The following is a 14,383-nucleotide window of genomic DNA, read 5'->3' as shown; positions in this document are numbered from 1 at the left end:
AACACATGAAAGCTAGGCGTTACACTTCAGAAAGCTCTTCAGCCATAATTCCCCATACTGAACGTCTCTTAAGCAGTGCCTTGTGGCTGGTCTGTCGCAGGGCAAGCTGTGCTAGGAATGAATGAAAGGGAAAACCAATATACCGATGTTGTTGGTTACCTCCTTTTGCAAATGACTACTGGACTCTGACTTCTCCAGCGTGCCCATACCCAAGTAATCTGAGCAAAGTACGTGTATGATGTAGGAGACCTCCTACTGGGTCCCCCCCAGGGGACAGTCCAGATAAGGATTTAATCCACAGAAGCCTTCTCTTCCTTGAACAACTGGAGTAGCGTTAACTGAAGAAATTTAAAATTGATCTGAAAAGTTGGGAAGAAACAAAGGGTTTCTATAATACGAGCAAATTTTATAGTGAAGAAACAACAGTTCAGGGTTGTCCTTATGTTAAGCTTCAGCTTAATCTTCTGTCCTGTTTGAAAACTCTAAACTGACTTCCATAGGATAGTATTTCATGCTAGTTAATTCTTGTTACGTTTCACAGAGAAGGCAATGACAGAGGCCAGGTTGTAAATCTTGGCATCTAGATAATCTCTTGTACGGAGACTTTTATGAAGAGGCTATGCAAACAGGTGTCGTTTAAGAAAGGAGAGAGAAAAGCTTTGGTGTAAAACCAGAGGGAGCTTTTATGAGACCAGCCCTAAATGATCAGAGTACAAAAAATGGAAGATGACAAGACACTAGCAAGAAAAAAGTAGAAATGGAAGCAAGCTGGGTGGTGTCTAGAGGAAATACATTTTCATCTTTGTCACAGAGCCACACAGGAGCTTAAAGGGCATTTGATTGAGATATTTGACTAAAATGCAAAAACCAGAGCTGGATCTAGGACAGGAATTTGAGCAAGGAATAAGTTCATGAGCATATGAATCACTGAAGAGGAAGGTAATATTATATAAATTTTTTTCTCAGTTGAGGTCTTTTGACAGTATGCATGGAAAGGAAAGGGAGCTGCATTCAAAGCAGGAGTTAATTAAGGCAGGCTGAGCAGCTGGGGACAAAAAGGAGAGGAAAAATGATCTGTCTTTTGTGAGTCACTTATAAATTGTAACACATAAAGGTACATATAAGCCACAACACCAATCACTTTAGGGAAAGGTGGAAATCTGTCTTCTTCTTTGAGATTCTTTATCTTAGATTTCATTCCTCTTGTTTCTCGTCAGTTCAAAAATTAATCAAGTTGTCGTCTGCACAATAACAAATCCCAAAAGCTGAGGAAGATATGTGTATATGAGTATTGCCATCTCCCTCAAGTTAAACAAGAACTGTGGGTAATAATTCAGCTAATACGAGCCCGAAAATTATTTCCCTTGTACTTTGGGTCTGAAGACATCAAGTATGTAAGGAGTAAGGTGTTTATGTAGGGTAAATTATTGTGTTGCTAAGAGGAGTATTTTGAGAGCTCTTACTAAATGCTGAATGGCATATACAAATCTAAAAAGGTGCTACATAAAATAATCTCCAATAAAAAATACTTGTCTCATAGGCTTTGTATATTTATTATTTGCACTGGCTCAGCTAAAAAAGAGGATTTATATAACCATGACATTGATTTTACCAAAACTGGAGAAGCCTGAATATGTTGTCTGGCACTACATCTGATCAGTCCTGTCTAACACAATCCTGGAACAGCATCACAGACTTGTACTAAATCTATGCTTAGTTCCACTTCCAGAATTACAGTAGAGCACTAAATACCAGAGCCCTCATTTTCTGTCACTAGAAGGAGCCTTTTCCAGAAAAAAAAAAAAAAAAAAAGCCTTTGGCAGATAATTATGTCATTTTAGTTTATCTTTGTGCCCTTTGCCTTCCTTTCTCTGAATTTATCTTGACTTTCTTTCTACAGTAGTTCCCATCGCATTAGTCTGCTGTAAATTCAGCTACGGTTCATAATTATCTTTGAAAAACATACAAGCATAAAGAGCTACCAGGAATATCTGGTTTGTTTGTTTTCATTACAAAACTCATAAGAGGGACTAGCACTGTCAGTACCACAGACTGATGGTTTTGAGGAAGGCCTCCATGGAGATAAGCAAAATTTTCCATGTGTCTGAAAAGAAACACAAGGCGCCCGCTGACTTACACTTATCATTACAGAGCCGTTTGACTAACAGCTGTTTTTTTGCTAGGAAGAAAAAGTCTTACTCAAGGTACTATATTTGTCATTTGTTTGGATTTTGGAACAGTGTTAAATATACATATTTTTTTTCATGTATTTCATCCATGGCAAGAGTAAAGGCGCAGATTCTCAGCCAGTATGAAAGGAACATAATCACACCAGGGGAGAATCGAGGTGCAGGCGTGTAGGTCTTACACCTCTGTTGCAACAGACCTGCTGTTACCTGTTCTCTTTCTCTAACAAAGTAACACAAAACATAGAAACAGGCATATGTTAAATACCTGAGAACTCTGGCATCCAGACATTGTTGGTGATATTAGAGATTCCCTAATCAGAAACAGGATCGCTTTTGGCAGAATTGATTCCTGTTTAAGAGACAGTCATTCAAAGAGCAAGGGTAAATAATCTATGCAGAAAAATATACTGACTTCAGCAAGGAAATTCTGTTAGAAAGTTGCCTTTCACTACATTTACCCATTTGTGTGACACCTGTGACAAGGACAACAGGAGTGTAGTCAACTTGTAAAAAACAGAGGCTGACAAGCTCTACAGCTGCATTTGATATTGATAAAGAGACTGAAATACGGGAGCAGCACTACTGAAAGCTTTTGATGTATTCCCAAATCGCCGTGACCCGGTTCTGACTGCTTGCACAGTTAGAAATAACATGTGCCTGGAGTCTGGGGATCAGGGAAGGCGAACAGAATAAAGCAGCAAGGATCATAATCTTCATTGTTATGAATGCGTTGCCTGCCTGTTCCCCAGGTGAAGCAGAGAGTCTGGAGGTGGTTCCCACGTCACTGCGGCTCAGCAGCATCTCCTGCTGAGTTTGGATCTCTCTGCACAGTGACACTTTTGATTGAAATTGCATGGATTACAGCTAGTATTGAATTATAAGCGAAGTCATCGTGGTTTACTCATCAATGTACTAGCCATAAACCAAATCCTGACAACATTTTAAGTAGATCACTTCAGATTTATTGAAAATCAGTAAAGCAGACATGGCAACCCTCAGATCAAGCAGTTCATATATACCCTGTATCAGTAATGTACATAAAGTCCTGTCCTCAGGAGCTGTACCTCTTCACTTTGACTGGTTTACAGAAAGGGGAAGAAAAAGGTGAAAGCTTAAATTAAATGCAAAGTGACTGGATATACAAGTCATAGTTACAACTAAATCTTGCAGCCACTTGCTAAACTGAACCAATGTTTAAGATGCTCATTGCCCCATGCTTCAAGGTACGTCTGCATCAATTCTGAAAGAAGACGACAGGATAACTGCATACACTGACTATGAAAAGGCTATGCGTGACTTCATAGCAAAGAAATTAAAGGGGAGATGTCTCCTTCCTCCTCTATAACCACAGAGAGCGTATCAATGACTGGAGACCAAAGGTTATTCTAACTGAGTCCAAGAGCTGTTAATTTTCAGATCCTTTTTCAAAATAAAAGGCAGGAAAAAAATTAGAACAAAGTTTAGTAACAAAGTTGGTATACCATGAATATTTACAAATAAAAGTAGAAATATTTGGTTTATATGTATATATACACATACACATGACCTTATATTTAATGACAGACATTGTGTTAAAATAGCATTCTTGGCCCTTTGGTGCTGCTCATTTGGTTGCAAAAATTTAGAATACAAATATTTGATGGCAAAGCTAATCTGTATAGCATAACTTAAATACAGAGAACAGACACATGTAATAAAAAAAAACAGTACAAAATGTACCCCCAAAAATTAAATAGATATTCTAATGTTCCTCTTAATATATGTGACAGATAAATTTTAATTATGCAGTGGCTGTAGTTAAAATCCATGTAACTTTACACTATACTTATAACGTTCCTACGTGTTTTGCAGTAAGAGAAAATGCCACAGATACTCTGTGCTTAGTGTAAGAAATATTGCAGAAATATAAATATGTGCAAAGGCTGGGTATATAGGTTTTGACTGTGATGAAACTCTGTCCTAAATAATACAGACCCAGGATACATGGTGGATATAATCAAATGACATTTTATACAACATTTTTACACAGGAAACTCAAATTTTTCTCTCCAAATATGATCACAGCTCTTGCTCGAGTTCAAAAATATATTACTGTATGAAAAATTTACATAATCAGTCTTGCAAACATGTTGCCTGCTTCTCTATAATAAATGAGATTAATCACCAGCTACAGAACTCTGACCTGGTGTAAGTGCATGTAACTTTGTTTTCCACTGACTTACACTTGCTAAGGATTTGGATTTTAAACAACATACAAGTTGCTGCAGTAGCTAGAATTTATGAGGGTTAAGTTTCCCTGTTACCAAATAGTAAAGTCTGGTCGTACACCCTGGAAATCATGAACAGTAAAAGACCGTGATCGTCTCCTAAGGGTAGGACGACTGGGATTTCTCCCCTTAACCAAATTTAAGTAAGGATCAGATCTCAGGAAGCGTGGGTAGCTGTCTTGCTCCATCAGCCTGTAGACTGTGTTTTGTGCTGCATCGAAGGTGGTGATGATGGGCTGTTCAATATTCTGACTCGTGACTTCTTTGGTTTGAAAGTCCAGATTCACCTGGAGAATGAGGAAAAGTGTATTTCTTTAACACACATTGATGCATTGCCTGTGTTATTGTCTGTAGCAACGACTCTACTTTGGTGAGAGTCTTGTCTGCTAAGAGGACCTTGAATCCCTGACACAACGGGATATCGATACCATGGGATTAGTTAGTATGGTCATGTTCAGTAACGGCTGTCAGAAAGGCTTCACAGCTGTGTCATTGGTGCAATGGACAACTGGTAACATAGAAGATACAGTTCGATGTTTGGCTAAAAGTAATTTTGTAATTATGCTCCTCGTACAGTTGCAGCTGTCAGACTTTGCAGACTGATATAGAACTCCCTCCGTTCTCATTTAGGATTCATGTAGAACTTTGTTTCGTTAGACTGCGCTAGTGAATATTTAAAATTTCTGGTTCCTGTGTAGAGTTTTGGTAGTAGGAAGGTGAGAAAACTAATTATTAAAAATATAAAGATGATTTGGATGGGAAAAGCACATCAAAATGATAATTTGTGCCATTGCATTCATCCTTGGAAGGTTTAATTAGTATGAGAATTTTATTGAGGTATCAGGCACTGATTGAAGCATGCTATTTTGAAAAATAAGATAGAATAATTAAAAAAATTGTTGAACCAGTCAGGAAGTGACTTCTGTAATACATTTTTTTTTTCCTCACCAAGATACACCTGTCATTTCCATAAAGTTTAAAGCTTTCCAAAAAGCTTAAAACAGTTCCATAAAATAAATAGTTTAGATCTAAGAACTAAAAGGCAATTAGCAATATGATAAAATGGTCCACTTATCCAACCTAATATTTTACAATTTTACACCCAGAAATTTGTGTGTAAAAGAGCTCTTCTGGATGAGAAGTTAGTCAGAAGATGGAAGTTCCAGAGCTGTGTGGTCTGAAATGAGATGCTGTTGGCTGGTCTTAGCTGCTCAGCCAAAGCCAAGGGAGGAAACCTCAGCAAAGCCAGCTGCGTAAGGTGAGCAACAGCACCCACACTATGTGCACCAGTCACAAGTATGACAGATAAAGAAATCGTTACATTACCGTTAGCCAATGTACCACTTCCACATGCAGTCCCCTCCCTGGCTTTCCTCCTGCTCGTCTTTTTGCTTACATCAGTCTCATAAGCACTGACAGTATCGGTGCTTGATGCCCTACCATAACTGCCGACAGACTGGTCAACTGACGACAGTCTCCACCTCAAACAGCTCAGGGGTTCTTTTTATGTAAGGTCCGCCCCAAAGACACGCAGCAGGGGAAGAAATAAAAAGGAACGTAAGTCTTTGGAAGTGGACATTTCCTAGGAAAAGCAGATCTGAATCTTAAATATAACCTGTGGGAATTACAGGTGGAAATTGCACCATTTGGCAGCTCTTACAGGGAGAATGACGCCTCTTTCATGCTTGTTACAGGGAAGCAGCAGTTAGTGTTTAACTTTTGCTATTCTGAAAAATATTTTTTTAAAAATAAAGGACACAGGGGAAAAGAAGCATTGGCAAGTGACATTTTTGATTGCTCAAACTTGATAGAATTAGAGGAAATTGCAAGTTCAAAAGAACTATTGAAAAAGCTGATTGTGATTTCAGTGAGAGTTCATCATCTCCCAACCTGTTCATGTCCTGCCTAAAGCAGGCAAAAAATACTCCTTTTGCTTGTTCATGGATCCCTTATAAGATGCTTCAGTAACAGGAAGAAACTGTAAATAAGAAAATTTTTTGCACTATTATATAAAAAGGCCTTGGTGCTCATGAGAATTGACCTGTCAACATGTTTTTTGTGTATATGATGGCAGTAACACACCAAGAATATGCAATTGAAGCTGGGGAGCAGAAGGGGAAAGGGGTCAATGAAGAAAACCCATGCTTAAAACATAATTATTATTTTAAAGGATATGTTTAATTTAATAGTTTCTTCTAGTCTCTTTTAGTCTTTTGGTTAATTAAAAAAAAAAAAAAAGCTTCCGAATCTCAGTTATGTAATAATTTAATAGAAAAATACTGACTTAAAAGAAAGGGAGATTAAATCATGCTCTGGAGGGAACTTAAAATAAAAACAGAAAATACTTTTTCTGCTTATGATTGTGCTACCTGCCATGTCTCATTTCAGCTTTAACATTTAACATCACTATTTTTTCTTAAATATAGCCTGTACATGTCTATCCCGGCTTTACAGACCACTAGGGAGCTCTGGTTCCCATGACAAAATATTTAAACTCATGCTCTACACTTGGAAGAGTAACATGGAAGGGGTACTGAAAGGAGTGTGGAGGACAGTGAGAATAATCTGTGCGGTTGCTTCCAGATTTCCTTCCAGACATCTGACATTTAAGATATAGCCTTCTTACATCAGTGACTACACGATTAACTGTTGCCCCTGTTGTTCTGGGCATGCACTTCCTAAAAGCAGATTTCATCAGCTGTAGCTGGGTCAAATACTGTGCACGATGAAGAACGTTTTTACTGTACCTCTTTTGGAGCATCTTTCTGTATGAACGTTTCATAAATGGTCTTAGCTTTTGGCAAAAGTTCATGTGCAGTTTTGCTTTTCTTGTAATCCTCGCAAGCTATCCAGAACTCGATGTTCTCCTCACTGAACTCAGTTTTCAGAAACTTCGTAAAGGCATCCAATCCAGCTACAGAAGGAATGTTGAATTGCATTAAAAAAATATATCCTTCTCAGGCAGTTACTCTTTTCACACAGTCTGTGCAAGGTAATAAAATAGGTTGTCCTCCCTTTGAATTACATCGCATTGTAGATAATTATTTTAAAATACATAAATGTTTTCAAATAACTCCAGGTCTTTCATCATGATCCCGAGTGCTGTAACTCCCATTACAGAATTCTCAGCCTCTGTAAAAATCCACTATCCATTGTTATTATGCTGAAGATATTTTCTTTCCCAAGTACGCTTATCTGTGGAAGTAATGTAATCGTATTGATGTCAGCTGTCCAAGGAACACTTGTAAAGCACATAGTGTCCGGCACTGCAGCTGGATCATCACGTGTCCCTCCAAAATGGAAGGAAGGACATATGTGCATTCGATAATTATGTGAGCAACAGGCCCTTTCAAATGATGGCTGGCTTTGATGCTACCCCTGTTTTAGAAACAAACTGTATCAGAAGTGCCGAAGCCTTTTTTAAATGCATAGAACATGTTTTCATTTTTCAGTTTTGGTCTTGCAGTCAGAACTATTTGAGCAATATTCACATCGAATTCTACTGTTTATTGAAGGAATTCTTTACTGTCTGTTATATTACTTTGTTCAATAAAATATGAAACTTGAAAGTTATTTTCAATTATTTTCAGTAGTTGACAGTATGCTACAGCCTAAGCACATGAGGACATGAGAAACACATGCGGCTATAAATCACCCATCATACCTAGTTTAGGTAAGTGCCAACTCTATTGAAGTGCACAACTGGATTTTATAGTTTTCCATCATTTTCCATCAATTTTCCATCCTAACAGTCTGCACAGAGAGGAAAAATCGACTAACCTTTCTCAGAAAGCAGTTTGTCAAAAGACTCTCCCCATTTCACTGCTTCTTCAGGAGACACACTGCTTAAGAAAACAAAGTGGTTTTGAAGAATTGTGCATATTGTGTATTTATGAGGCTGTTGTAACATACATTATCTGTTACCGTTATTGCTCAGGACTGGTTCACAAAGCCTTTGATTAGATCACATTACTAAAGCAGCTCATTCTCTTATAGACCTTAGAAACATTTGGTTTGGTTTTTTGTGACATTTTTCCTGCAGAGCTGCACTTTTTTCCCCTATTTAAAGAAAAAAAACAAACATCAGAATAGAGATTTTTCTCTTCTATGTTTGTGTTGTACTACTATTAAGTTAATTGACATCATTCAGGATGCTAAAACTCATAGGGGAACCAGGTCAGTCACCTATTTAAACTTAAAAAATACTCTTGCAGAGATGTGGTTTTAAACACACTTGGTCTGAGGCTGTGTTACCACAATCTATTTTTAATGAAATACGGGAAATTCTATAGCCTGAAGACAAAGTTCTAACAATATACTTTAGGTGATAAGTCTTAAAGGGTAATAGCATATGTAGCCTGTGCTTAGTTTACCACAAACATATTTCAAATGTCATATTATTCTGAGACACAGTGATCTACTTATAAAACTCCTTGTGTTCTTCATCAAGTATGTCAACTTGCACATATTTTACTTTGATTTCAAATATTCTGCCCTGGTGAACAGTGCAGAAAACAAAAAAAGAACACCCTACTTCATTCATACAAATACAATTTTGGAGAAACTTTTTTTTTTTTTTTTTTTGGTTTTGTACAGATTAACCCTGAATGCACACCTGGCCAGCACTTTGATTTTCAGTAGACCAGAACTGGAGTAAGTCCAGACATGGACTCCAGCATGCTAGGACTAGGAATTAAATTTCAAGCCTGAAGGGGAAGTCAATTTTTATCAGGGGGAAGTCAATTTTTATCAGGTGCTTTATGAATATTAATATTTAGAACCATTTTCGTTCGAGGGCAAAGCACAGTACACTGAAAATATCAATCAGCAACTTGTCCAGGGTTAGTTGGTTAGAACAACTTCTTCTGGACTGAATACTTCTTGAGTTTGACTCCCCCTCCCTTGTGGAGGCTTGCTGTTCTGTTGCCTGATTCCTGTCGTCTGAGTTCCCTTTGCAAATTCTGTAGTCATATGAAGTTTAGATGAAAGGAAATTCAAATGACTTTGGGAATGAATTTAAGCCAGTAATGATCTTGGTTTTGCACAAAACTATAAGGAGGATTTAAAATTTTTTTTTATAGGTGTCACATGTTTCCTAGCTGATGTAATTGCTTATAGGAATGAAATCTCTCACCAGGGAGAGACAAACAGTTCTTGAGAGGTACAAATACTGGAGAACTGAAATTCAAGAAATAAGCATATGTCAGTAAAGAAGGATGATTCTGGAGTCAGGGAAAATGAGACCTCACTCCCTTACAGGGATTTTAAATTATAAGAAGTACAAAAAGTACAGTTCTCTGAGGCGTGTGGACTTGTAAGTCTGGGAACAGTGGGTTCCTGTGGCTACAGAAATTAGTTTGGTCATAGTGAAAGATAAACCCTGATGACTTTAGACAACACACATGGTCCACAACCAAAGAGAACGCTGGAGAGGTTCTTTGCTGGGTTTGGAAGCTCTTGCTGTGAATTTCTGGTTTTCCTTCAAAAACTGCATCAACCCATTAGCCTCACAGATCCCCAACATCCGGGTGCAGCAATGAGTTGCTGCAATAATAGACAGAAACCAAGATTTCTTCAGCTTTGTCACTTTCTAAAGATGAGAAGCAGCTCATTAACAGGTCCCAGGCATTTCCACTATCACCACAATGTCCATCTGCAGTGTTTCATTAAATTCTCTTTCTGCTTAGTTAGTGTCTCTGCGTGAAGAACGGCAATCATAAAAATTAAGTAAACCACTTAACAAATCTCAAAGTATTATCTCACTTTATTATTTGAAAAAGAGTAATTTTTTTTATTTTTGCTAAAAATTATCTACATCTCTCTCTCTAATCTATATCTAGAGAAAGATCAGCAAAAATCTACCAGTTTCTCTTCCATACAAGAACTGTTAGTCAGGCACCTGGCTGGGAGTAACACGGTAAAAGGCGGCTGAGTGAGGAAGTGATAGTCCTTTAAAAGGGGCAAGTTCTTCAGAGAATTATTTGTTGCTACTGTATCTGTGTCTGAAAGTGCCTTTACACAGATTATAAGAATGCATTGATGGCTGTGTACTTTATATGAAATACCTGGGGGTAAGCAGCCACCCAATACTGCCTGCATTTACAACCAAGAAATGGAAAAAGGCTGTTCTCAGCACTCTTTTACCTTTGCTCGTCATCACAACGTCTTGTGTTTCTGACTGCACTGTAAAACCATTGAGTTAAGGCTTCCGCCAGCAGCAAAACAAAGAGCAAATAAAAGAAAGTAATGACACCACTCCTACTGCTGCCCTCGGAGCAAGGACTGGAAAGTATTCCAGCTAATAAGCCCACCCCATCATTTGGATGGGCATGATATTTGGACATGGGAGCAACAAACATTGCCTAATTATTCAGATGCATAGGTGCAAGCATTTAGACACCCATTTCTCAGCCACTTTTTCATGGGTTCTAGAAACAGAGTTTGGGCCTTTATACAATTTCTACCACATGTTCACAATTAGTAAGGGCTTGTAGAAGCAGTTCTGGTCAAAGCACGCATCTTTGTCCCAAAGACAGTAACTGCTTAAACAAGGTTCATCAGGCTTAACAAGACAAAAGAGCACGGGAAGTACTGAAGCGTTCTGAAGTGATTTGTGATGGAAAGGAAGAGGTGGCAATTATTTTAGGCCATGGAGTACTTTACACATTCCTTCTTTTCAGTCAAGATCTACAAATGCAATTCTTAATCTATCAGTTGAGATCTTGGTACTCCATTGAAGTCAGGAACTAAACGCTTATTGAAGTTAACAAAACCAAGATTTAACCTGGCATCTTTATGAGAAATATTGTAACAGGGACAACATAACAACAGCGTTTAATCATCAGCATCTGAATTTTGGAGACAAGCGTGTTCAAACAATTACTGCAATTATTGAGGAACTATGCGTTCAGTATTTGACATGCATCTGGCATTTCTGCATCACAGAACTCTGAAAAACCTGCTTTCCAAGGAGCTGTGATTTCCCTGTAAGCAGTAATTTGTCAGCTACATTTCTGAGTTGATACTTGCTCACTATAGTCAGTGGGCTAGTAAAAACGCTGTTGGCATGAGTAAAGGCTTAAATGTATCTGCAAGTGTATGGGGACCAGTCTACACTTTTACTTAGTGGTGTGAAAACACTAATGGTCAGTTACCTTGATGTGTACCAAATAATTCTATAGTGTTTGTATGCTTGGGTTAGATTGCTAACTTTTAACTTAAAGAGACCTTGAAAGCGTTATTCTCTGCCAGGTCTAAATGCACACACACACAAATGGAGGAAACATTCTGAGTCACACAAGCACTTCCTGAGAGGAATCCCCATCGACTCAGTCTTTTACAGTGCTTACCTTGCTGCTTTTGTCAAATTTCCAGGTTTACCAAGATGATCACCTTCATGGAATTCAGATTTCTGCAGGAGAAGGCTCAGCCTATTTCTTTTCTGCTTAGCTCTACAACAGAATTAGGGTAGCTTTTCAGGCAACGTTGCTGAAAGTTGGTTTTATTCCCTCAAACATTTCCTTTCACTAATATCCCTTCTTCATCATGAAGAATGTTCACTTACAGTAATGTTGATGTTGCTTCTACATATATTATTCGCATCAATGATTTTTTTTCTCTATCGCTTAGCACATATTTACATATGAAGCGCTCATAAGGTGAAACGGAAGCCTTTTCATTTTCAGTATCTTTTTCATTTATTTTAAAGATGAGGGGGTGAAATCTGTAGAGAACATCAACACTTGGCTCAGCATCTTCTACATGTAATGTTTCGCAAAGAAAAAGGAAGTATTGCTTCCTGTCATTTGAAATTTTCAAGAAGAAACTCTCCCAGATCGTATTGAGGCTTTTCTCAGAACTTCTTGAAACCTTCCTTTCTTGTTTTCTTAATTTATTAATTGATTCATTTCTTGTTCTTAAAAAATATTTCCACCATGAATTAATATTTTATGTATACAATTCCTAGGATTGCGGTTCATGAATTTTCATATACATAAAGTCAAAAATAAAACACTCTGTGCCCTAAATTCATACCCACAAGCTATGTTTGAAGAATCCTCTAAATAAACAGGACACTCAGAGCATGAGCATGACCTTAAAACTTACCCAGACTTGCTTGCTTTATGTGGCTCTTCTTTAATTGTTGGTTTCATGACTTTGTAATATGATTTATCCTTTGAAGCAGAGATGTTTAGCTGGGGGAATAAAAGAAGTGGGTTCTCCATCTTCCTCTAAAGAATCTTCCCAGTTTCAGAAAATGTTTCTTTTACTTCCTTACAGCAGTTGCAGCTGGTGTCACTGACGTGCTCAGGAGGGCTCTCACATGCTGTGTCAGGCTGGGTTGCCCCCAGTTGGCTGTTGAGCTGTTGCCAGAGCTGGTAGTGGGAAGAAGGAGGCTCTCCACCTTCACTGCCCCTGCAGCTACACATACACGGGACTTTTAAGTAGAGTTCTGGTTTTACAGTCGTCACTTAGGGAAGTGAGATTGCAGTTTTGCAAAATGGCTGTTGCTCATCCAGACAAACACAGCTATCTGCAGACAGCAGCTCCTGCTTGTGGAACTTGGTATTTCACTAGACTTAGGATGAAGCCATTCTTTTCCCCAAAACACCTGTGAGAAGTGTACATAGCTTCTCTAAAATGAACTTTAATGAGAATAATTTTGCATAAAATAACATGCAACATTATCTTCACCTCTTAGAATTTCTAACTGACCTCAAACAGCTCCCTCCAGCCTCAGGTGCTATATGCTGGACACAAAACCAGTTCTATCTATAGCATGCTAACTTGAAACTCAGAGATTCTGAGGCTCCTGCAAGAGCCAGATGAAGCTGTGATTGATCAGATGTTTTGTAAGTGGAGGTTTTAATTTTTGCACCATTTTTCAGAAATGATGAGCACCTACTTCTAATTTCAAGTTCATCCACTTAAAACTCCTTCTTTATCTTTTAGATCTGTGGCTTTATTTTCATTTACAGTCTCCCAGCCAAGATAAAAAGTCGTTAGTTTAGCACAGAAATTTGTGAACTGTTTGGTTTTTAAATTTTGACAGTAAATAACCCAAATTTCTCATTTCAGCTTGCATAAATAAAAATACATTAATTTTTTAGGCTGATCAGCACAAATTACCTCCTCACATACACGCTTGATGTCAATTAAGTTTCTTGTTCTTAAGTACAATTTGTGTTGAAGATATCATAAGAACAATACGTCTATCAAAGAAACCATTTCAGTGTTTGGTGAATGAGGTGCTGGAAAAGATTAAAATTATGTGGCACTCAGATGATTAAGAATTAAACAGTCCTCCTTTTGTTAACACCAATCCCTTGTTTTGATCATTCAGATCAGACACTGACCCCTGGGGAGAGAACATGGCCTCATCACCTTCCCTCCATTGTGTCCAGTTCTGCACAATCACCACAACTTGGGTAAGTTCTGGTGAGAGTCCCACCACAGCCTTTTCCTTGCGGCTTGTGGAGCTAAGGAGGACAGGAGGTACCAATATTCAAAAGAACTGAAAAAAATAACTCTGCTGGGGCTCCAAATTCCTGAAACATGACAAAAAAAAGATGTTATTTATTGTGATTACTATTTTTAAAAAGAAAAAGAAGAAAGAAAACTCACATGTATCACATGTGTGTTACAAATTTAAAAATTAGACTGAATGGGAAATATCCAGTGCAAATCTGCTTTTTGTAACCCAAGGACTTGTAAGAAGCAGGATTTCTAAACTGCATTTTCAGTTTCAGAGTGGGCTTATATATCACATCCTGCTTATTGTAAACTGGCTTTAACCACAGCTATCTTTAATAACATATTCTGACTTTTGCCAGTAAGTAAATAAATATAGAATGCATTATTTCATTTCAGTTTTATGGCAACAGTGGTAGTCACGTGAGTCTCTTCCCCCCCACCTTTTATGTGTAT

At 37.9% G+C, this 14,383-nt stretch overlaps 1 protein-coding gene and 1 long non-coding RNA gene across 3 annotated transcripts in view; one reads left to right on the top strand and one right to left on the bottom strand.

Moving 5' to 3' along the window:
* LOC129737209 (uncharacterized) overlaps positions 1 to 5,776 on the top strand; it is a 52,715-nt gene extending 46,939 nt beyond the window's left edge. The window contains exon 3 of the long non-coding RNA XR_008734775.1: positions 5,563 to 5,776. This is a non-coding gene — a long non-coding RNA (uncharacterized LOC129737209). The remainder of the gene's footprint in view (positions 1 to 5,562) is intronic.
* Positions 3,129 to 12,878, bottom strand: RGS18 (regulator of G protein signaling 18). 2 transcript variants are annotated; one of them, XM_005434172.4, is made up of 5 exons: positions 12,563 to 12,878; positions 11,806 to 11,907; positions 8,237 to 8,298; positions 7,204 to 7,370; positions 3,129 to 4,743 (listed from the first exon to the last, which is right to left on the bottom strand). In XM_005434172.4, the coding sequence occupies exons 1-5, from the start codon at positions 12,679 to 12,681 to the stop codon at positions 4,489 to 4,491; spliced, it is 705 nt and encodes a 234-aa protein (XP_005434229.1). In that variant the 5' UTR covers positions 12,682 to 12,878; the 3' UTR covers positions 3,129 to 4,488. The 2 variants fall into 2 exon arrangements, with proteins under 2 accessions (XP_005434229.1, XP_027653999.1); XM_027798198.2 differs by having other exon boundaries at positions 8,237 to 8,301; positions 12,563 to 12,876.
* Positions 12,879 to 14,383: the final 1,505 nt, after the last annotated feature.

This window comes from Falco cherrug, chromosome 12 (genome assembly GCF_023634085.1).
Source record: "Falco cherrug isolate bFalChe1 chromosome 12, bFalChe1.pri, whole genome shotgun sequence".
NCBI lineage: Eukaryota > Metazoa > Chordata > Aves > Falconiformes > Falconidae > Falco > Falco cherrug.
This window is presented reverse-complemented; position numbering and strand designations above follow the sequence as displayed.